Below are 23,761 nucleotides of genomic sequence, written 5' to 3' on the forward strand. Positions count from 1 at the left end.
CTTCTGAGATGCTTGGGCATGCGCAGAAGGAGCCCTTTCGCCAAAAGAGAAAGAAATTGCTGATCTCACGCATGCGCAGTGAGATCGGCAAGTTTTTTCCCCCATCTACGTCACCTGATCTCGCGCCTGCATTGGGTGACACAGGAGGAAGAACCGAGAGAAGATGCCGGCGCCTAGAGCGCCAGCCCGACGATAGATGCTGAACAACAGGGGACCCGATGGAAGAAACCTCCGGAGGGATCGACTGCTCTGCGGAATTGAAGGTAAGTGTATTTTTTTGTTTTGGGTCGTTTTTGGGTTTAATTCCTCTTCAAGGTGGAGGCTCCAAATGGGGAAAAAATAGAAAATTTTACTGTTACATTTGGTATGCTGTATATTAACACAATCATCTTTTTCTCTCAATAGCAAGAACAGTATGAGAGTACTATAGGATTTAAACTACCCAGCTACAGGGCTGCAAAAAAACTTTGGAAGGTCTGTGTGGAGCACCACACATTTTTCAGGTTGGTTCAGTTTAACTTGTGGCCCAACTTTTTTTTTTTTTAATTATACAATTGTTTGCTTGCTCTGCAATTATTACACTTTTTTGCCTTTCAGGTTGACATCTACAGAGTCCATTCCTAAACACCGGTTCCTGTCATTGGGATCCAAATTTCGATACAGTGGGCGCACACAGGCCCAAACTAGACATGCTAGCGCGCTCATAGATAGACCTGCCCCACAGTTTGAACGCACTGCCAGTAAGCGAGCCTCACGTAGCTTGGATGGAGGTAAGTGTATGATGTTTTTTTTCTTTTTAGTAACACATTATCTTTTTACAGTTTCATAGGAAAGTTTACATGATCAACTATTGACTACAATGTACCAAGTCCAAAACTGTTCAAGATTCCCATTATGATTTTTGGATCTTTGGGATCCCAGACCTAATATTTCTTGGTTCATGACATTTGGAAAATGCTGTGCTTTTAAAGCCCTTTTTTTAGAGTAAAATTTTGTATTAGATAACCCCCTGTCATTTGTGTCAATCAGTTTTATTAGGTTTATAAACAAAAACAACATTTACATATTACCAAACAAACGCATTATACATACAAAATATTAACCAAAATATACCAAAGGAATATGCCAGAAAAATATCTTGGATTACAGTACTTGTACAGGTTACCATCACCGAAGGAGCCCGCCCTCAGTGACTAATTAGCTGCATGAACATAACATGTTAATCTACATTGTACCATCATATGCAGTTTGTGCATAACACACCTAATGCTGAAAAGTCTTCCTGGTTGAGAGTGTCTCACAAATCCAGGAAGGGGGGGGGGGGGGGGGGGTGTAACTTTAGTTTGACCTCATTTTCTTTTTGGAGGGGGGGGGGGGGGGGGGGGTTTAACTAAACCAACATGGCGGCCTGAGAAACAGGGGAAAAGAGAAGGGGAACACGGGTGTGGCCGGGGAAACGGGTAGTGCTGTATTGGATGCCATAGGCCCAATAAGTGGGAACCTAGCTTTGTATCCATAGATAAGTCTATGTCAGGTATGTCTGAAGTTGGAGGGACTCTTTAAACCAGTCCCAGACAGCCCAGGTTACTTTAAACTGTTCGTAGCGATCATCATCCTCTGCTACCATCAGTTCCATGTGTCTAATTTTCTCACGCTCAGAGACCCACTCCTGTAATTTTTTAATTGTGATCTTTGTCCAGTGGGGACTTTTCCCTTGCTAGTTGTACAGACAGAAACTAATGGAAATATCTTTCCAGGGGAATGCACACTTTTTTAAATAAAATAAGTAATCAGGTTATTATTGTTGTTTTTCACATCAAGTGCTCTTAAAGGAATACATTTTTGTCATTACTTAAAAATAACTTTATATACAGTCTTTTATTGAGGCTGTGCCTAATGGTTAGGAGCTGTGGTGCTGCATCTCCTCTTTCCTTTCCCGCTTCCCTACTCATAAGGAACCAAAACTGGTATTGTGAAATGGGGTAGGATTTTTGGGATGCTTTGCCAGTTACGTGTGGAGAGAAAGGAGAATGAAAGACAGCGCTTCTACAGTGACATCTCCTTGGTAACTGGCTACTGAGATGCAGCAGAGGTGCAATCACATGGTTGTAGACAGTACTGGGCAGGATGAACACTTGCTGGCTCCACTCATGTCAGCATGTAAGCATGCAGTTTTCTTGGAATGAAGCAAAGTAGAGCACTCTTAGCCATTAGAAACTGGGAATCATTTATTGACCAAGGAGGATGTCATCTGGCTAAGGTAAGTTGCCAGTTACCATGTAGTCTAGCTAGATCAATGGATTAGTGCATCATGTACATTATTAACCTGGTAAGGGTTTTAACCATTCCTTGGTGTATACAAACCTAAAAAAATGGCTCGACATACACTTTACCTTGTACTGTTATAAAGCCTGGAAATAGTTTTGCCTAATATCATACATTGTCAGTTGTTGCAAGGAATACTTTATTTGTTGTCATCAGATCTCATGTTCACCTTCTATCACCTCAGATAATTTCTGCTTATCCCAATATAAATGCTATACAGTATGTGAACTTCAACCATTGGTTTTGTTTAAACTTTTTCAAATTCAAATTCTTGCTAATCTTTGCCTTAGCAAAGAAAAAGCATGCCTCATTTGAGGTAAGAACCCTGGAAGATGATGATAATGACGTGGAAGTGTTTGAGTTAGAGAATCCATTTTCAACTGTACCATCGATGGTGCCTTACAAAGGTATATGTAGCAGTTTCTAGGCTGTGTTCTGCCTGCACATACTGCTTTTTGTTCTATGCCGTCTGCATCTTTCTGCCTTGTCTTAGTTCATAGGACTACAGGACTGCATTGATTTTTGCTTACCATTCTCCAAGACTGCTAGGTGACTACATTTTCAATGTATTTAAGACAATAGCTATAAAGGAAATAATACAAAATGTAGACCCAGCTTTTATCAATATCTAAAAGATTGGTTTTCTTTAAATTACCAAAGATTACTGTCAGTCTTTCTGTTTTTTAGAGAATTGAAATCTTTTTGCCCAGATCCTAACAAACCAGTGATAAAAGTGTACTTTAGAAACCTTAAGAATTATTTTTTTTCTTCAGAGAGCATAATCCATATTTGTAGACTGCAAACGTTTAATGCAAAATGATCCTATTCAAGATAATAATTTAGTAGGGAAAGGTAGCAAACAACATTATTGATTCTTAGCAAAACAAGTTACTTAGTAAATACACTGCTAGATTCAAAAGACAGCACCAATTCTGGATTCTTTTGGTGGGCATATACTTCCCTAATCTCAATACATTCTAAAACTGTCCAATTTCAAAGCAAGGTCAAGATTTTAGAACGTTAGCCTCACTGAGCTTTAATACATCTTTTCTGAACTTTTTATCACTTGTAATACTATCTATAAATCGTGTTTATACCCAAGTAGAGACTAGAACTGAAAACCCATTTAACCAGTTATTTCTTTGTTTTACTTAAAGAAAAGCTATATGAATATTGGTTTATATATGGAATAATAATAAATGGTAATGTTAACCTCAGCTTAGTGAAATTCTATTTGCATGTCTGCCTTACTTATTCAAAGCGTTTTTAATTTTTGGTTTGTGACCTGTAATAAGCAGACAAGGACTCTTTGCTTTGCTGATCTGCATACACATTCGGGTTCAGTGATTGGTAAGGTATTGTGCTAAATATTAGCACATCATTTGCAACCATAAACTCTTGCAGTCTGGGCCTCAGCTAATTTGGCATTCTGCTGTTGTATTTGAAGTGTTTTTTAGGTTGTTCATCTGGTGTGTGGCAATCCACAATGTTTCCGTCACACTTCTATCTCACAAACTTGTTTACAGAACAGATCACATTCAAAAACATTGGGCAGTCTGACCTCAAAAGGCCGGAGCATATAAATGGCGTTGAGCAGCCCCACATAGTGGAGGTGGAAACTAAGCAGCCAGGTACCATTGTGTGGAAGCCGAGATTGCTGGCTGTTCTAATCCAAACTCCTGTGTGCCAGACTGTGCTGCTTTTTATTTAAAAAAAAAAACAAAAAAAAAACTTTATGTACTAGTTGTTTGCTGATCAACTAAACTTCATTTGATTTCACATCACATCATGCCAAAAGTAAAAATCTGCGGCACTTTGACTTGTCTGTGTCTTCAATTATTATCTGAGAAAAAAACATTTTACAGGTATTATACAGAAGCTACAAAAGCTTATGTATGGTCTGTTATATTTTAGGTGTGGTGTTAAATTAAATAACTATTGTTTGCTGGGTTAAGTAGGTATTGTGTGTTATGTGACTAATTTCTGCAAAATGCATGAAACTAGTTTTTGTGGCTGGCTGACATGGCACATAGGCACATAGTTATTATTTACTACTGAGTTTTTATGTTCAAAAACTTAATATTCCCTGTTAAGAATGTTCTGTTCACATAAATATAATTTTCTTCCAGAGATGGTCCACTATCTTATCGTAAAGTGTCCTGCCTTTTTACCATGTCCATTATCTGTAGAAACATGTTAAAACGCCTCAAGTTCCATCCTGTAGTAATAAAATAAGTAATATTTTAGCAACAACATGTGTAAAAATAAACCGTACCCCAGTAGATGCTGTAAAAGAGAAATGCTTCTCTTGATGCTGTAAAAGAGAAAATTTTTAGTTATTAAAATATTAAGAGTTTTTTTCAACAATAATAATATTGCTTTTAATTAATAATTATATACCACACCTAGAGTAACTATTTTTGTCCTGACCACTTTGCAATATTAATAATGTTTCTGTAGTCCTCCAAGTCCAAATCTGAAGATTACTAGGATGTTAATCTAAGGTGCTTTGTGAATTGTTTTGCATGTTTACTAAATGCTCCGCTGCCTTGCTTATATAATACCATATTGGGGCATGCAATTTTTTTTTTGCAAAATGATAGTTGAAATTTGAAGACATGCATATATGATGGTTGATATTTTACATCACGCAGAGCTATGGCCTAATGTGTTCCTCTAATGTACCTTGTTATGTTTAACAGCTGCAGTGCCCACCCCTGAACGTAACCCTCGACCAGTGTCTGCACCTGTCATCACTCCAAGCCAGATAATTGCACAGCCTACACCTTCCAAGGAGTCTGCTAGTCACAGAGTAGAAGAATCTTCAACAAAAATTGAAGAAAAGAAAATTCAGGAACGGATCCCAGAGCCAAGAATCTCCCCTAAGGTTATTGCATCATCTTGTTATTTTGCTAACTCTAGTCTTTATGTTTGCAGGCTCCATAGCCAGGGGTTTTATTATGCATTTTTTTTTATTGTTTACAGATTTTACACCTTTTACGTGCCTATAAAGAGTGCGTTATTGATGACACAAACTCATCACTTTGATCATGTTACTGTGTTTAAACTGGCTAATGGAAATAAGTGAAACTTGCATTTAAAAAGAAAACATTTTGTGTACCTTTTATTCTTTTAAATCCCATTTTTTGTAAACTTTATTTATAACCACCTAAAAACAATGCACAAGCGCAATAATAGAATATTTTAACAGTAGATAAAAAAAAAAAATAGAAAATGGCAATTAGAAAACATATTGAGAAGCCCAATATCAGTTTGCATAATACAATACTTTAGAGATATAAGGTAGCATACACAATCTAATAAATTTAAAATTAAAATTGCACATTGTCCAACTGAGTCCTCCGTTTTCTAACATTTTCCATCACTAAACCTAATAAACAATAGTAGAACCTAGATGTAAGGCTTGGGAGGGGGGTGGGGGCATCACAGTTGCAAAACATAGTCCTATACTACTTCCAAATAATTGTATATTGATTCACCTGATATAGTTTGCGATTTCAAAACAAAGAGATCGTCAGGCACTTGGATAATTCAGGTTATGCCAGGAGGAGTTCCGATATTCGTGGAGAACTTAGCTAGTTCCGTTGGTTCTGGAACGTATTCCATGTACGCATACCACTTATCAAAAAATAATTTGTTACCTGATTGTCTGTTGAAGTCTCTGCTTCTAGCCTATCCCTGTTATATAGCAGATGCATAGCGGATTGAACCAGATGCATTTTAGGTGGTTCTTTATGTATCCATTGTAACAATATTGCCCTGCGTGTTGCTAGCAGAGGGATATCCAAGTTTTTATTCCTTTTACGCACATTGCAGGGCTGCATGTCCCAATTCCTGAACAGGCAAAAAAATGGTTCCGCCACTAGCTGTAGGTTTGTCACCCTCTTAATATAGGAGAGAACTTCCTTCCACAGTGTTTGGATTTGGCTACAATCCCAGAAACAATGCCTAAGTGTCACCTTATCACAGTCACACCGCAGGCACGTGGTATGCCTGGTTAGGGCGTGATGCCGGTCAGCTCCCGCGGACAAAACACCTTATAGGCCCCATGAAGTATCTTAAATTGTGTTTCCCTCCAAATTTCGTTAGGAGTAGATTGTCTGACATTTATATAGCCCTGTATTATTTTTTCATTGAGTTCAGGAATAGCAAAATCTTTTTGCCAACCCTGAGTATTACTCTTGGTAGGTAGTTTGGCACAAGTGCTTGTAGTCTAGGATATAGTGAAGATATGGATGGGAGGGTCCATTGAGAGCAGATTGACAAACCTATCCTTTACCATTGCTTCTGCTGGATTGAGTACCTGTGTGTTACAGTATTTAACAAACTGTAGATAGTAAAGTGGGTGTGAGGCCTGTGTGGGTAGAGCGTAATATCGTGGTAATTGTCTCAGCGTTATCGGTCTGGGTATATCAGGGGAGAAAAAGTCGCCCACTGTCTCCAATCCCCTTTCCTCCCATAGCTGGTAACACTAATGGTCTATTCCTTGACGGAATTTTGGGTTACCACGGATTGGTAAGTACTTGGAAATTGTACAGGGCAACTCTAGTCGGCGTCTGATTTCTCTAAGTAAGTATTGTATCTCTAATTAGTATATTGTGTTTCAGGTCGTGTGGCAGTTGCGCTATTTTATTAAGGAGTAATGCCGCTAGTCACCATGGGTGAACTAAAGCTTGTTCCAAGGGCGTATTAGAGTACAGTGAAGTGTTAAGGCCCATTTTATCAGTGCAGGTTCATGTGGGTTCTATTGCATCCCTTACAGGCAAGGAGGACACAATAAACATGCCAATTTCATTACAAATACACAACATTAGAGGTTACAGTGTGGACTCATTCACTCTGACCTAAGCCATTTATTGTACACTTAAAAAGAGAATGTGTGAGGATCAAACTATGGGAGTTACCTATACATTCTTCATCTTCATTGCCTAATGAGTCACCCAACTTGGGCAAGAATATAAGATAGAATTGAGATTTTACCATCTCCAATTTAGTGGTTCAATAACCAATTAACCCAGAAACAAAAGGACGACCCTAAAGCCTGCACCTTTAAAAGCAAGTCAGCAATGGCAACTATCCTTTCAGATTTCTTTTAGGAGCTTACTGACATTCTCATTATTATGTGTAAACCAGTATTTCTGGCCACTTTCCTGTGGTTACCTGTATTGTGTTTGTAATGTTTATTTTTTTTTTTTTTTCTGTTTAGGATGTTAAGAGATCCCCACTGGGCTCTCCCTCACCCACTGTTAATGGAGAGAAAGTGCAGGTTGGTTATTACTGTTTGTTTTGTATCTGCTCTAACAAGTCATCTAGATTTGGTCATAGGTGGATTAAGTACTTAGAACTACATAAAAAGCTTAAATCTAAATGCATAGAGTAATCCAGGGAGATTAGGTTATGTTAGAAGGAACCGTGATGGACAGAACACAACACATGATACAGTGTGGGATTCATCATGTTTACACACAGCAGAAGCAAAAATGTGGTGCTTACTTTTGCCTAATGGAATTTTTTATTATATCACAAAAGCTGTTCTATGCAGACATACACAGATCACAGCTTGCACAAAAATGTTCAGACAAATGAAATCAAGCAAATCTTATATTCTTTGGTTTGAAGTTCAATGCATGTCTGTTACCACTGATTGATCCCACCTGTTTTTACAATTTATACCTATACCGTCATTCTGTAATTTAGTTTTAAATTATTACTTTGTTTTGTTTGTCTTTGAATTTCCTTTACAATCTTGCAGCAGCCTGCTGAAAAAGAGGATGACATAGTTCGCATGAGGAAGGTTAGCAGTGTTTGTTCAGCATCATCTTTGTCATCTAGCTCCATCCAAGGGAGATAGAAGCTACATTTTTATTTGCAGCTTGCTTACAAGAAGCAAAAACAATTAGTATTTTAAACATGTTTAAAATACTGGCTGTATTGACCAAACAATTTTAAAATGTACATACAGAACAGTACTACTGCTCTAGGTTGGTGTGCTTGCCAGCAATCCACAGCCAGGTGCATGTCCAGCTCATCCTTAGAGAATACATTTCAAGCAAAGGAAGCTGGCACAATCAGGCATATGGGTAAAAAACAGTTATTGTTCTAAAACAGGGTACATGGAGACAGCCAGTTTTAGCACAACAAAATATTTTACAATATATATAGTAGATTGTGCTTCCACGTGTCAAATACAGAAAAATATATTTGTTATAAGTGTTGTCATAACCCAAACACTGATACCATCTTTTTTTTTAGATTTTACTATAGCTCAAAGGTAAATAAATATTTTGTCCCCCAATATATTTCTAGGAAAGGGTAAGGTTATTTTTTTGGCCCAGCGTGTCTTTTTTGCACACAATCACTATGTTTGTGGTGTTCTTCTGAAATAGTTCTTCTAGGTAAAGAAGGAAAAATCTAAGCAAGTTAGATTTTCTTGAGTGGATTGGCAATGTGATGAGTTAAAATGTAATTTGCTGTCTCCCTATTGTCATTCTCAACAGTTCTTCCATTCATGTGTGTGTGTGACTTTTTATACACTGCTTATGCATCATGATCATGGCAAAATAGAAAATGTTATTTTTATGACCTAAGACTTGTGAACAGTTAAGATGACCAAGGTGCATCATTTTATAACCAATTGCATTTCATATGTCATCAGCTTAGTGCCTGAACAGTAAAATATAACTAATTATTGGTTTGCTATGGCAAATCTCACTTTTAAACGTTTAAAATTAAATAGGCTGATATTACTTTTGTTGTGTACTTTTCTATTGCTAGGCTGTTCTATTGTTTTTCTATATGTGTAGCCACAATATAGGTGAAAGTATAATCTGATCAGTAATGTGCCAACAAGCACCCCTTTTCTCAATGACGTCTGTGGACTATAAAGACATGTGCACACCCTTTTTTTAAGTTACCTTTCTTATGTCTAATATGCATTCTTTTTTTTACTGTTTAAATGATATTCAATTTACAAATGTATTTTTTTCAGTGTACTATTATTGATTACCTTTTAAGAAACAACCTGTGTCAAATTACTTTCAAAATTCAGCAGCTTTTTTTCCTACTCTTTAGGTTTGGCATAGAGTTGAAAGGATTAGAAAATTTAAAAATTTAAAAATTTTAATTTTATTTGATGTCTATGTAATTCTTCATTTGTTTGGGATTTTTTTTTTTCTATTGGTCTCAGAAGAACAAAATTGAAAGCAGACAAAGTATTTTAAAACCTCTAATAAAAATAAAAAAGGTATGAACTTGAAGGTGGCCGCTACCTACAGCATCTAAGCATTTTGTGTAAGTAAATTTGCAACCAGGGAGCAGGTGTCCTATAAAAAAACTCCCCCATTACCTTTATGCACGTTCTTCCTGCCCTCATAAAACTACATCCTAATTATGACTGAGCCAAAAGAAAGAAACATTTAGCAAAGTTTACCAACATATTGCCTATATGTTTCCTGATGCAAGGTAATAGTCATTGTACCTGTAGAGTTTCAATATGTTGGATAATGAAATTGTAACTTTGAATGACACAACAACATTTTTTAACTTTAAATTTTGGTAAAACGCTCATGTGTGAAATGATTGCGGAATTCCCCTCTAACTTCCAATTGTAAGAAAACAGTTCACTTTCAGCATGAATTTTGCAAACTATATTTAAATAATGCAACCCTTTTGGCTTTTTGCTTAAAGAAAGTGGAAACCTTTTTATTTTATTTTCACTGTGCCCCTGCTACAGCTTACTTAAAAGTACAATATAAGAACACTGAAATATTTTCCTGTCAGCCAAAGGCACTGCTTGGGTAAACAAAAACCTGCTATTAAATCGGTTGGTCTGGTGTATTCAAGAAGGAAATGATTGGTAAATATGTAGGCTTTCTTTTGATTAGATTGGCAGCAGAACACAAGGGAATAAATTGATGTATTTAGGGCCAGTTGAATAACAGGTTTATCTACTTTTCAAGAAATAATTGCTGTATTTTAAAGCAATAGCTTCATTCAGCCAAAGCAGGTAGTTCAGTATTCAATAATAAACAGATATATTTCAGATGATCGGTCCCACTTTTTGTTGGGGCCTCCCAAGTATGAAGTAGAAAATAACCTCTTGTTTCTTTACTTTTATCAACTATTCGTCATTTTCTGTTTTCAATTTATATGGAATTTTTACTTTTTCACTTCGCAGAAAAGAGCAAAGAAACTAGAGGGGGAAAACATTTATATCAGACATAGCAATTTAATGTTGGAGGTTGGTATAAATTCTTGCAGTCTGTAACCCCGTTTTGTCCGGACTTTGATGTCTTTATTTTTTTTGTTTTGTTTTCTAGTGTGTACTAAACTGCAGAAATACCTGCAGGCCCTGTCTGCATGTTTTTTTTTGCATGCACGCTGCTTTAAACGTAATATGTTGTATGTTTTCCAACGTATTTAACATGTGTTCTTGTCTGGAGACCTCGCTGCTTGTATTTGTGGATTCAAGGAAGTCTTCCTCAGTGATGTGAAACTTTTCTGGCCTTGCTTCCTGTGTTACATTTTTGTGCTTATACAAGTGATTACAAAGTTCAGTGTGTGTGTGCTTCTGCCATTTAAAATTATAGTTGTAATTAGGCAACCGGAACTTTAATGTTTCAAACAATGTGATGCAACTATCGGTGCTGCAAAAGCTTTAAGCTGCTTTTGTCTTTTAATATTTATATATCTAAGGAAGCCTGTGTGGTGAAACATGTTGAATCAGACATAATACACCTATTCACATTCTTCTCCAGTTAGGGGTAAATGGTAGTTTCCAAAACACAGTCTGCTTTGATTTTGTTCATGATAGGGAAGAGAAAAATGCGAGGAACATCTTTTTATGAATCAGTGGACAGACTTGTAAATTCAGTGAAATAAGATGCCCACTTTCCAGCTTGTGAACTGTTCCATAGAAAGAAACAATAAAATATGTTCTAGAGTTTAGCCTTCAGGTGCGTAATGCTAAATATTTACGTAGCATTTCTGTCGTGTTTTGGGGAAGTGCAGTGATATTAAGAAATGGGGAGACAGTATGAAAACAAAATGTTTATAACACATTTTTTTCAATTATTTTATTGAAACATAACCTTTGTGAAGTTATTGATATTTAGTAAAGAAAAGGTAAATCATTACTAGCTCAACTTTTATAATTGTGAGACTTGGAAATATCCAATTTATCATGTGTTTTACATAAAATAGGATTCTAGAATTGGCTATGGGCATTTCCACATCTAGAGCTGCTTCTGCTGTGATAAAATGTTAGTTGCTATGTCTGTATCATGCTTTTGTTTCACTTACTTTTATATTAGCTAAAATATACATCAATTCATGGCTAATTTAGCCTTCAGTGAATTGGAACATTTAAACTCTGTCTCCATAATACACTAAATACCCATTCCCGTATCTGGGATACCTCAGATACAGACCTCTTCATTTCTTACAGCCGCTTTACAAAAACCTGACTGTAAGTGTGCTCATAAATTCTTTATCTTTACACTATCTTTTTTTCTTTTAAATAGTATGTGTTAAAAGGTCTGATATGGGTTCATTTTTCTATTAGGTTGGATGTGGGTATTTTCCATGCTTTTGATTAGGCCACATTTCTAGCAGCTAAACATCATGTTACAGGCTACAAGCTTTGGTTACATTGTGCTCTGTCCTCAGGATATCAGCTTTAACCTCCCCAACCGCTCACCATTCTTCTTTTCTTTGCTTTCCTTGTTTTCCTTTCTTACTCTGATATTTTCTGTCTCCTTCTCACTTGCAAATTCTTTCATCTTCTTGCTCTACTGCTATTCCAACTGTCCACCTTTCCAAAAACTTCTCAGGACTTAGAGACTCGGACTCAGGAGGAAATCATTAAACACCATGCCAGTATTCGTGAGCTGAAGAAAAGTTTCATGGAGTCAGTGCCTGCGCCTCGCCCCAGTGAGTGGGACAAACGCCTTTCTACCCACTCTCCCTTCCGCACTCTCAGTTTCAATGGACAGGTCCAGACTGGCACTGATGGGGTAAGTTATAATATCACCATACAATGCATGTCTTATGGTTTAAGGAGCTTTCAAATAAATCAATAAAATAAATCTGTTTTTTTAGGTAATATTGACAATATACACATGTAGCTTGCAGAACTTTTTTTAAAGCTGAAAACATTTTGAAAAAATGTGTGCTTGTGTTATATGTTTATGTGTATATTGTATGCTTTAAAGGGATGGGGGAAATGCATTTATTAGATTAGTATCCGGGCCCCAATAAATCGAAGGGCCTCCTAAATGCCTTAATATTAACTTAATGGAGGAAAAGCCTCTGGATCTTTTAAAGGGAATGAAGCAAGTGGAAACATTTTTCACACATTGTGCTCCAGAATTTGCTATAAAGGCTCAATGACTTTTATGATATGGAGGTCACCAGGCACATTGCACTTCTTTCTGGTATTTACAAAACTGCCGTTTGTGCAAGGGCTTTATCGTCTTGAAATGCTGGCCCATCATGATTGAACAGTGTTTTCTCCAAAGGGAACCAATTTGTCTTAATACATTGTCATTATGTAGCCATGCATCATGTTACTTTACTCAGATTTTTTAGTTTTGTTGGTTTACACCCACTAATAAATGTTTGTATTTTGGCTTTGCTTACAAGCTGTTTTTGAATGACAGTCCAATCCATAGGAACCAGCTCAATAAAGCTTACAATATACAGTTTTTGTTGAAAATGGATTGCAGATGTGTTGAACCATTTTTTACTATTCTTTATGTAGTAAAATCTGGAGGATGTTTCTAGCAGGTATTGGCAGTAAAATTCAATTATTCTAATTGGTCAACATCAGGTTGCAAAAAATGGTTTCTTTTTCCAATGTAGTTTATCTATGTTTGGCATTTGTGGGGCCATTCCCATGGACATATGTACATAGCTTTACATTTGCTTTTGTGGCAGCCAGCATTTCGTCTCTTTTGAACACTGTTGGTTGCATCATGTTGCTTTTGAAAATTTACATCAAAGTATTGGAACAATAGATTCATATCCACCTATTATCATATGCTTTTGTAGCTCAATTTGTAATTGTGATTTAGTGAATTTATGTTTATATCAGTTTATTTTATTTTGTGCTCCCTGTGTGTTTGGGCGCAGATAGATACAGTATCTTGCAATATTATTTCTTCCCCTTGGTGTGTTACCTGTGTTGTCACATTATACAATATGGAACTAAGATGAATTTCCGAGGTGCAAAATTATTATTTTTTTTTTTCATTTTGATACAAACGATGATTAGGATGATTAGCTTAACACATTTAGCCCCTGGGACTTTTACCCATTTCTCCATCTGCTTTACGTTAGATTGGTTCCCTTTGTGACAGCAATCATTAAATCATGCCATACCTTTCAGTTAGATCAAGGTCTGGGCTTTCTCTTCTCAGTCCCTAATCTGGCAGAGGGAAACAGGTTTACCTCCAAAATTGCTTTTCTTCTTCCCTGACCAGATTTTTGCCCCTGCCAACAAAAAAAAAAAATCCCTATAACATAATGCTGCTACTACCATGTTTCACTGCGGAAATTGTGTTCTTTGGGAAGTGTGGGCTTGTGGGGTATACATGTCGTTTCCCCCAATGGCCAAACATTTTTATAGTTTTTAGTTATATCTAAATAGTGAACTTTCTTACATTTTTTCGGGAGTCTGCTGCTTACCATAAGGCAATTACCAAAAGTGTTTCTTATTTATTTATTTTTATTGTATTTTTTTAAGCAATGGCTTTTTTTCCTGACCACTCTTCTGTATACTGTAGCTCGATTCTGTTAAGCACATGGTTGAAAGTGGTTCTCTAGACCAGTGATTTTCAACCACTGTGCCGTGGCACACTAGTGTGCCATGAGAGTTCTTCAGGTGTACCGTGAGAAATTATCCAATGTTGGTTAATTGGTGTGAAAATTATTTATTTACTGCAAATAATTTGTCTTCATTTGGCTATACCAGCAATGTATAGTGATAGGCAGAACAAAGAAGTACTCTTCCACTAGATGGCAGCAGGTAGCTAATTAATCTGTGGCATTTGTTTAGTGGTGTTCTGTGGGATTTTTCTAATGTAAAATATATGCCACGATTTAGGAAAGGTTGGGAAACACTGCTCTAGACAAATACTGGCTTTTTTACCATGGATCTTTGCAGCTTCCTCTGTGTTCTCCTCGGTTTCTTTATTGCAGCAGAATTTGTTTAGGGGTTTTAGGTAATTCTACCTTGTAAAGCGACAAAGTAGGAAAAACATAGAGGGGAATAAATACTTTTTGCAATGCACTGTAAATCTGTGTTTTTCTTACCCATCCTCTGCGAGACACAGCTCCTAAAGGTACAATAATTCCTGTGTCCTTAAGACTCTTCTAATAGAATTTTACTGTATGATATACCAAAAATGCTTTTTTATTTTCTTTTTACAAATGCCAATTTTTTTTTTTTTTTTTTTCAAAAGCAGAGTCTTCTTAAGCAATGACTCTGAACTAGACTAAGTCTGGCGTTGCTTATGTGTATTAGAAAAATTCTAACTTGTTAGGAAAAAATATTGTGGAATTAAATGTAAATATTGGAACACCTGTACCCATCAAACAATTGTATTATTCTGTTGTGATCAGAAAAACCCTTCAAGAGAACACATCATCAGGTCCTGACCTTTAGACTATTCTGCAGTTAAGCAATACAACAAAACCAATGATTGGTCAGTGAGGGAGCAGCAACAAACGTACACTGGCATCCTCTGCTCACAATTTTAATAATCATATAAACAATTTTGTGCAGTGATGTTACAGTGGGGTAAAATCAACACAAAATGTTACATATGTCAGTTCTATGAAGAAACATTTTATCAATGTTGTGTAAACATATTATGCATATGTGTAACTAGCCTCATATTTGTGTGTGTTTACTGCCCAAACACACACAGCACATTTATTTGTCATACAAGTACAAGTAAAAGAAAAAAAAATGATACAACCAAATTCGCACCATCAGATATGGTCTGCTTCATATTTATAACTTTCAATCACCTTCAAACACTTTAAACATTTATTGTATTGAAGTCAGGATATCTGTGGAGCCCCTTTACATCTGTATGGCGAATTAGCACATTAATGTGCAAGTATCACAGAGTCAGTTTTAGATCTTTATGTTGAATAATATTTTGCGGGTAAAAAAAGATAATTTATGAATGAAAGTTACCAGAAAAATCAGTCTGTTCAGCTAGATTTTTTCACCTGTTTTCTCAGTTTTATCAGATTGTGGATTTTGAAATATTTCTAAGTGATATACATTTTACATCATTGTGAGGGATACACACATCAACTTACCTTCAGGGCTGCTGGTGATGCTGGTTTTACCTCAGTAGTCAGTATCTGAGATAACGCGGCCTCACATTCCTACCATCCAGCACCTTTTTGTCACTCTACAATGTTACAATGTGTGTATCTGTGAATATATATATATATATATATATATATATATATTACTGTATAGCACATGTTCTTGTTTTGTGAACAAAGATCTTGTCAGTCCATAGAATTTTGTTAATTTGCTATATGTCTGTGGTTATCTGTAGTTTTAAGTTTGTTTGCTCCTTTGAGACACTTGCAGTTGGATACCCTCCATGCCTATATTTAGTTTATATACTTTTATATACTTTTTATTGGCCTACATCAGCCTCCTTTACCTAACCAGTAAACCCAAATGATAAATTGTCTTTTATACAAGCATGTTGACATTTTAGCATTATTAAAATCTTGGAAGAACTGAACATATTGAAAGTATATTATTGTGTGTGGGTAATTGTCCTAAATCCAGGAGACTGTCTGTAATTTTCCTGTAAGAATTGTAGGAATTGTTGCAAGTAAGGCCATGTTCAGGATAGCAGTTGTGCAGATGTTTGCTCACCTTTAAAAGTGATGCATTGTTTCTCCCTCTAACTTATAAATGTAGTCTATGTAAAATGTTTGGAGCAGCTAACTTGTTCAGCACATTTGTAGCGTCTGCAAAACTACTCCAAGCAAACATCTGAAAAAATCTGAATAAAATGGAATCTATTCCTTCCAACATTGACCTGTTTAGGGGGCAGCTAAACGTATCTAACTGCAGTGGTCAAAATAATGGCTACCAACGCCCAATCGTATTTCACATATTTCATGGGATTTGCAACACCCATTAACAGAACTGATTGAGTTCACCCAGGATTTTATTGTGAGTTTTCATTTAGATTTTTACCAGCTGAGAATTAGTGACCCCTAGAGGCTAGAATAAAAATGCCCGCATAATACAGTAAGTCAGTACAATATATAAGTAGCAGACTGATAGTGTTTCCTATTACTAGAACTAGTTTCTGGGCTTATATGTTTCATTTACATAAGAAGGTGAAGGATTAGCTGCTGAAGGCTTTACCTGCTTTAGTAAAGCAGGTAGAAAAAAAACACAGAATTACAAGTAGTTGCTACTTTTATCTTCTGTCTCTCCTACAATGTTTAGATATAATCATAGCTGGATATTTTTCTGTATTTGTATGGCATACATCATTTATACTAATGTACATCTTACTTTGTTATATCTGTTTCCTTTTCCTGTTGGAAGTTGTAATTCTGAGTAATTCCGACAGCAGATTGACACCTGAGAATGAATTTTAGTAATTTTTCTGATCTATTATCCCAAATGTCAGCATGCATTTGTCTGCCTTTAATACTCTGCTTTCTTCTTCTTGTGTGTCAGTGGCTTTACTTACTTTCAGAAGTCTCCTGTGACTAGTAATTACAATTCTGTAATCACACGTTTGATTTGAATGACTAGCAGGGCTGTCACATAGTGAAGCCCCGATGTAAGGTGACCCAGAGCTTACATAGCCTATTTTCTTCTTCTGTTTTAGACTGGATTTTAAGAAGGGATAATAATGCCCTTTACCATCATTTCCAACCTAATGACTACAGTCTCAGAATACTACAAATTTCTTCCCCCTTTTTTCTCACCAATGCTGTATTTAAATAAAGGGCTTGTTTGTGGGGAAAACCAAGGCACATATCTATCTGGGAAAACACCCTTTTGTGTATGCCCACACCCAGCATTACCACATATCTCTGTAGTCTGTGTAGGTACAAGATATATAATGTTACTGATCATTGTCACCCAACTACAGGAAGATAGGTCCACCTAAATTTACGTGATGCTCACCTCACCTGACTGGGCTTGCCAAAGAATATTTTCAACTGGTAATTGTTTGATCTGCCCAGCAAACCTAGAAAGCTCCTAAACTTCAGGCTAAGGTTTGAGCAGTGTATGGATGTTCATGGTCATGTGCACTGTCGCTCTCCTCTGACTACATATGTTTCCTTTCACCTGCTTTCAGCAACACGCATGCTTGTGAAATGTGTGGTAAGAATCAATGCAACAGTGCACATATATACAGACATGCTGGTAAAAGTGTCCCAATCACTGGTCTGTGAATATCCCAACTGTTAACAGGTTTGTAATTGTGTGACGTTATTACTTTTATTTTCTATTATATTTGAATTTTAAACATCTGCAGCCTTATATTGCAGTGGTTTGTGTATTTTTTTACTTTTAATTTTTTCAGTTTTCAAACATTTTCAAATGAACACTTCTGTAATACAGTACCATTTTTGTGAAGGTTACAGTTGTCCTCCCTTTTATTCTCTGAATATTGTTTGGGCAAAGTATTACTAATATATTGGTTATTTATTTATTCCAAGTAATCCCAATTAATCATTTGCTTTCTTTTCCGTTTTTTATTTTTGCTGTGTAAATTCAGGTTAAGCGTGCTCTTGTTTTACCCACTGAGAGGAAAGTGTGTGGGTCAGAGGTAAAGCTTATGCCTATATCATGTCAGTCACGTACACAACCTTGCATTGTGCTATCCATCCCTGGCTTTTTATTTTTCTATAGCTTTTGCCAAAATTTTGGCAAAAGTCATGATGGCTGTGGTAATGCTTTTTGGCCTGCAAGCTATCATTACACAGACTCAAATCCTTGCATGAAGTTGCTCGTGCAAGGAATGACTGGCTTATTTGGGCTTCTAAATTGATTTATCGAATTCTTGCTTTGAACAGATAACGTGCATGTTCCGTTTTATACTTGCAAAATGCTATAGAGGCCCAAAATGCGTGTTAGAAAGAAATTTTTTTACATTTTGAAAAAGTGTTGCTTCTCTGACTATTTTCTGGAAAATCTAGTTCTTTGTGAGCTGTCCCACAAGCTAGCAGAAAGTTGTCATGATTGTTGGTCACTATATACAGGTTGATATTCAAAAATCCTGCAACCTCCGCACCTGAGGAGTGCCTGATTTACCAAAATTCTGAATTTTTACGGTTATATATGCTGTATATATTTAACAGAAAATGACTACCTGTACAGTCCTTTGAGTCCATAATGCTGAATCCAAAATGGGGCTATATAGCAGCAAATAAATGAGAAGGAATAAGCAGGAAAGCATGTGCAAGCAAGACCCAACAGCTGATTCTGGAGTACAATGACATCAAAACATATATAGAGCCTCCAGAAAACAGTGTAAATTTGAAAATGCGCTCGGAAATCAATGCCGAAAATCTGAAGGAACCGGATTATCGATGGCCGGATTTTTGAATGTCAAACTGTAGTATGTTATAGACACAACCCAAGTGTAAAACTTAAAGTACAAGAATTAAAAAAAAAAAAATCCTATGCATTAGGTCACTGCTCAGGTTTAATTAAGGTCTAAGGGTATGTCAAGTGCAAGTTTACCTACCTTCTTTCTCACTCCCGCAAATGTTGCCAGAGCTCCTCCTTCATTTGAACTCAACATCCTTACTTGGAATGCAGGACTATTGGTCCAGCATTGTAGAAGATGCCATCGCTGCCTGTGACTGCAGAACTGGATCATGCTATGGTAGTGGTTGTGGAAAATCAGTTGCATGAAGGAGGAGCCTGCATTAGGGAGGGTATAAAGTAACTAAATTTGCCTTTACATTCAACCTAAACAAGCATTTAGTCTTTGCAATGCAGGGGCAGTCTCATTACGGGGGAAGTCTTTTCAGATTACCAGCATTAGGGTTTAAATTACTTTCCTCTAGGCTGCTACAAATCAGGGTTTACCCCATTTTTCTCATTTTAGACATGTTAATGTCTGGCTGTCAGTAGAAAAGCATGTTGACAAAGGTCTTTTAAAATTAGCCTGAGAGCTCAGATCCACCTAAAATGGTTTTAGTTTTTGGTGATGTATTTGAGTTGAATCGTATGCTGGTTTCTTGCATTTGTTGGGGAAATGGAGAATATGATCCGGGATGTACAACCCCTGGCAAAAAATTTTGGAATCACTTGAATGATGTTCATTCAGACATTTTACTTTGTTTCAGGAAGACAAATCACAGATGTGACAGCTGAACATATTCTGGCATTGTAAAATGTGTAAATGAATGAAGTTAGATTTGGTAAAGTAAACCCAAATCTAACGCAAAACCAGAAATCACCCTTCAATCACGCAGATCAGTCGATCCAAGGGGAGATTTCTTGCAACAGGTCCTGCGTCGGTCTGGTATCTGTCTTCAGCCCATCGCAGAGGGAGTGCCAGGCACTGACATTTTCTTCTCTCAGTGTTCTTCTTCCTACGTCACCCAATCTTACACTGCTCAGGTGAAAAACCTTGCCAATCTCACTGTGCATGCATGAGGACGGCAGATTTTTTCCCTGTTGATGAAAGGGCTCCTTCTGAGCATCCCCGAGATGCTCAAGCATGTGCAGAATGAGCAACAAAGAGCCTTCCAGGATGTGTGACGTAGGTATCTCGGGAGGCTTGCGCTCCCATTCATTCTTGATCGCCTAGGCCAGAGGTAGGCAAACTCTGGCCTTTAGACCAGATACGGCCTAGCCAGTATTCCAGTCCGGCCTAATGCCCCCTAGTTAATTATTGTTGCATCCGGCCTAATTGAATTGTATCGTTATCGCGAGTTCCCACTATATCATTGAGTTCACGCACAGTAACGCCAATTACTATGCCTAAAGAGCAGAAGCAACACACAGCTACCAGTCTCTGGAAGGTTGACCTTGAACATTGTGTCATCAACCCTGAATGGACTGACAAATTATTCTTCGTCCATTGCGGCAACAAAGCTTATGTTTAGTGTGCAACGACACCATCAGCACTTTCAAGCGGTCGAATCTCAAGGAGCATTTTGATGCCAAGCATGCGTACACGTACAGAGACTACACCACAGATGAGCGGAAGACTGAGGCTGCTCGCTTGCCGTCACGGCTGGATCAACAGTTGTCCCTCTTCAAGAAGCAGGCCTCTAAATGTTCTGAGACTGCTGAGCGTGCTGGCATTTCGATGCCAAGCATGCGCACACGTACAGAGACTACACCACGGATGAGCGAAAGACTGAGGCTGCTCGTTTGCAGTCACGGCTGTAACAACAGTTGTCCCTCTTCAAGAAGCAGGCCTCTAAATGTTCTGAGACTGCTGAGCGTCGCACTCTTGCCTCCTAAGAAGTGTCCTTGTTGATTGCGAAGAAAATGCATCCCCTCACTGATGCAGACTTTGTAATGGATTGTATACTTGCTGCTGTTGACGTCATTTGTCCCAAGCAAAACAACGCTTTCAAAGCAATCCCGCTTTCTGCCCACACTGTGGCTTGACACGTGAAGGTCTTGGCCTCTAATGTTTTCGATGTTTACGAAGTTCAAAACTCTCGATATATTCTCCATCGCCTTGGATGAGAGCTGTGATATCAAAGACATTGCACAGCTGGCCATCTTTGTGTATGGCATCATGCAAGACCTGAAGGTAGTCAAGGAGTTTATCAGCCTCATCCCGATGAATGGAATGACAATTGGCCAAGATGTCCTCAATGCCCTCCTACCTTCTTTGAGTGGTTTCGACCTGTCGAAGCTTGTCTCAGTGACTACTGATGGTGCACCTGCCATGGTTCATGGTTGGATCTACCAAGGGACTTTCGCAGCTGCTCATCCACCACTGCCGCTCTTTGGGTTGTGCACAGGAGATATGCAAGGTGCACTGCATCGTCCACCAGGAGTCATTGTGTGCCAAAGCAGTTGGCATGAAGGACATTATGTCTGTTGTGGTGTTAGTGAACGCAATGCTTGCTCATCCTCTCAACCACCGTATCCTCAAGCACATATGCGAAGCTGCAGAGGCTGATTAAGGCGATCTGCTTTACCACACTGAGGTTCGCTGGCTCAGTTGTGGCAACGTCTTGAAGCACGTCTTCGCCCTCCACCACAAGATTGTTTCCTTTGTCAGTGAGAGGGGCCTCAAGGGCTTTCAAAAGTTCTCTGATGAGGTTTGGCTCTGTCGGTTCGGCTTCCTCACTGATATCAGCTCTCACCTTATTGAACCTAACCTGAAGCCTCAAGAACGTGACGTGCTCATCACGAACATGGAAGCCCACGTGCAGTCATTCGAAGCAGAGCTGATTCCATGGGAAAAACGCAAGAGTTCAGGATCGTCAGCACTCCTTTTGACTTTCCCTATAACGACACCCCCCAAGGCCTAGTGTAGTGTGCCTTCTTGACCTCCTGAAATGGCCTAGTGGTCCAAAAAATTTGCCGACCCCTGGCCTAGGCAATCGAGCATTAAGGGGGTGGTGCTGCATAAAAGGGTGTTGCACTGAAAAAAAACACTAACAAACACAATTTTTACTTAAAATAAAAGGGTTGTCGTCTAACCCCTTCTATGTCAAGTAAAAAATCTGAGTTTAGGTACGCTTTAACTTTTGAAATTTAAAAATGAATTAAATTGCTGTACACCCGTATGTGCAACATACAGATTTAAGATTTTTTGTACCTAACTTCTACAATTGTTCATCACCATCTTCTTGTGAACTACAATTCCCGCCTCATGCCCATGGATTCATGGTTTGTACTGTAATACAGGGGTGTGTAGTCTGATATTTATTTCTGTCTACTTTGGGTGTCACAACTAATTACATCTCCACTGGCTAAACCCAGACATAAGACAAAATGAGCTGTAGTGCACATATGTATGTACACATTTTGCCCACGAAACTAGTTTTGTCCATTCTTTTTGCAAATTTATTTTCACATATCAACCAGATTTCTAGAATTTGCCTTGCTCAGTTTTGTGTTTAGTTGGGTTTTATACTATGCTGGGGGAACAGGACCTGAGAATGTAGGTATGTGCGTATGTGCTGACTGCTTGAGATACTTTACTCACAGATTTGCTTTATTCATTCGGTAAATGTTGCAGGTCCTTAACAATGCCTAGTTTATGTTCATTATCCTCTAATTTACATATATTAATGCAGTTGGTTCTGATGCATTAAAGGCTCTGGGGCTAGAGAGTTAATTTGTAAAATGACATCTCAACTGTACATTGTTCAAGTGTTTTGGCTTCTACAGCATTTAAGCTTTTCCTACAAATCCTGCCTCGGATTGATATATCAGCCACATAATCCCTACAATGTTGAGATTTGCAGGGGATGGATTATCATCTAGTCCAATATTTCAAATCCTTTGGTGGTACACCATCTTCTGCAGCTCTTCAGGGATCTCCTATGTTCTCACAGCTTGCAATGCTGAGTTTAACTATAGCCTGTTCTCTTTTCTTTTTCTTTCTTTTTCTTTACCCTATTCCCTTTACATTTTTAAACATCCAACTTTTTATTTTGCTTTTTGTTTTTTCTTTCCTATTCACAATTTTTTTGTTCATGCTGATTAGCCATCTGGCCGTGATATTACAGAAAATTGTTGTTCAGGGATGTGCAAAGATCCAACCCAAAGTCCCAAAGCCGATCAACATAGAACAGTCCCTGTGCGGGAATTAAGAGCTCAGTTCTTTCTTTCATAGAAAGAGGAGCAGAGTTATTGTTAACTTAAAATTTTCTTTAGAATAACACAGTCACCTTTAGGTGGATTTATCCATTCCACTCAGCTTTGGTGTTAAAAGTTTTAGTACAGAGATACTAATAAATGTGTTCATCTCGGTTCACTGCATAGTTAACAAGTGTTCGAAAAGCTCATTGAGTTATTAGAATCATGGAATTTTTCCTGCAATGTAGCAGAACATCAAAAAGGGAGGCTAAATCGAAGGTACTTGTTGGGATATCTTCTGTTGCCTTCCTTTTTAATGTGAATAGTACTAATTTTATGGCCCTTTGCAAACACTTTGGGCCTGATTTATGAAAGCTAACAAATAGCAAATGACTTTTATGAAAACCACTCCAGGTTTGTGGAATTTCCAAGATTTACTGATGAAAGTGTATCGTCCCCAGCCTTGGAGAGCTTTAATAAATCAGGCCCTGTGCACTGTTACACAACCATCAGTTACTATTCTGCTATAGGAGCTTAACCCAAATGCTATGAAGATGAAACAAAAACTATATAGGCAAGGGTCACCCAGACGTAAGCTTCTCACTCCATATGTCC

General features: G+C 37.7%; 1 protein-coding gene across 15 annotated transcripts in view; it reads left to right on the top strand.

The window, feature by feature from the left end:
• Positions 1-23,761, top strand: part of LOC140336694 (protein 4.1-like) — an 81,433-nt gene that overhangs the window by 44,558 nt on the left and 13,114 nt on the right. For 6 of the 15 annotated variants that reach the window (XM_072420035.1, XM_072420026.1, XM_072420044.1 and 3 more), the window contains exons 10-18: positions 406-503; positions 598-770; positions 2,616-2,732; positions 3,852-3,956; positions 5,028-5,212; positions 7,553-7,612; positions 8,099-8,140; positions 10,523-10,585; positions 12,177-12,359. In XM_072420035.1, coding sequence (XP_072276136.1) covers positions 406-503; positions 598-770; positions 2,616-2,732; positions 3,852-3,956; positions 5,028-5,212; positions 7,553-7,612; positions 8,099-8,140; positions 10,523-10,585; positions 12,177-12,359 — 1,026 coding nt within the window. The remainder of the gene's footprint in view (positions 1-405; positions 504-597; positions 771-2,615; positions 2,733-3,851; positions 3,957-5,027; positions 5,213-7,552; positions 7,613-8,098; positions 8,141-10,522; positions 10,586-12,176; positions 12,360-23,761) is intronic. The other 9 variants (XM_072419984.1, XM_072420011.1, XM_072420018.1 and 6 more) reach the window with 9 other exon arrangements.

The sequence above is a fragment of the Pyxicephalus adspersus genome, chromosome 1 (assembly GCF_032062135.1).
Source record: "Pyxicephalus adspersus chromosome 1, UCB_Pads_2.0, whole genome shotgun sequence".
Taxonomy (NCBI): Eukaryota; Metazoa; Chordata; class Amphibia; order Anura; family Pyxicephalidae; genus Pyxicephalus; species Pyxicephalus adspersus.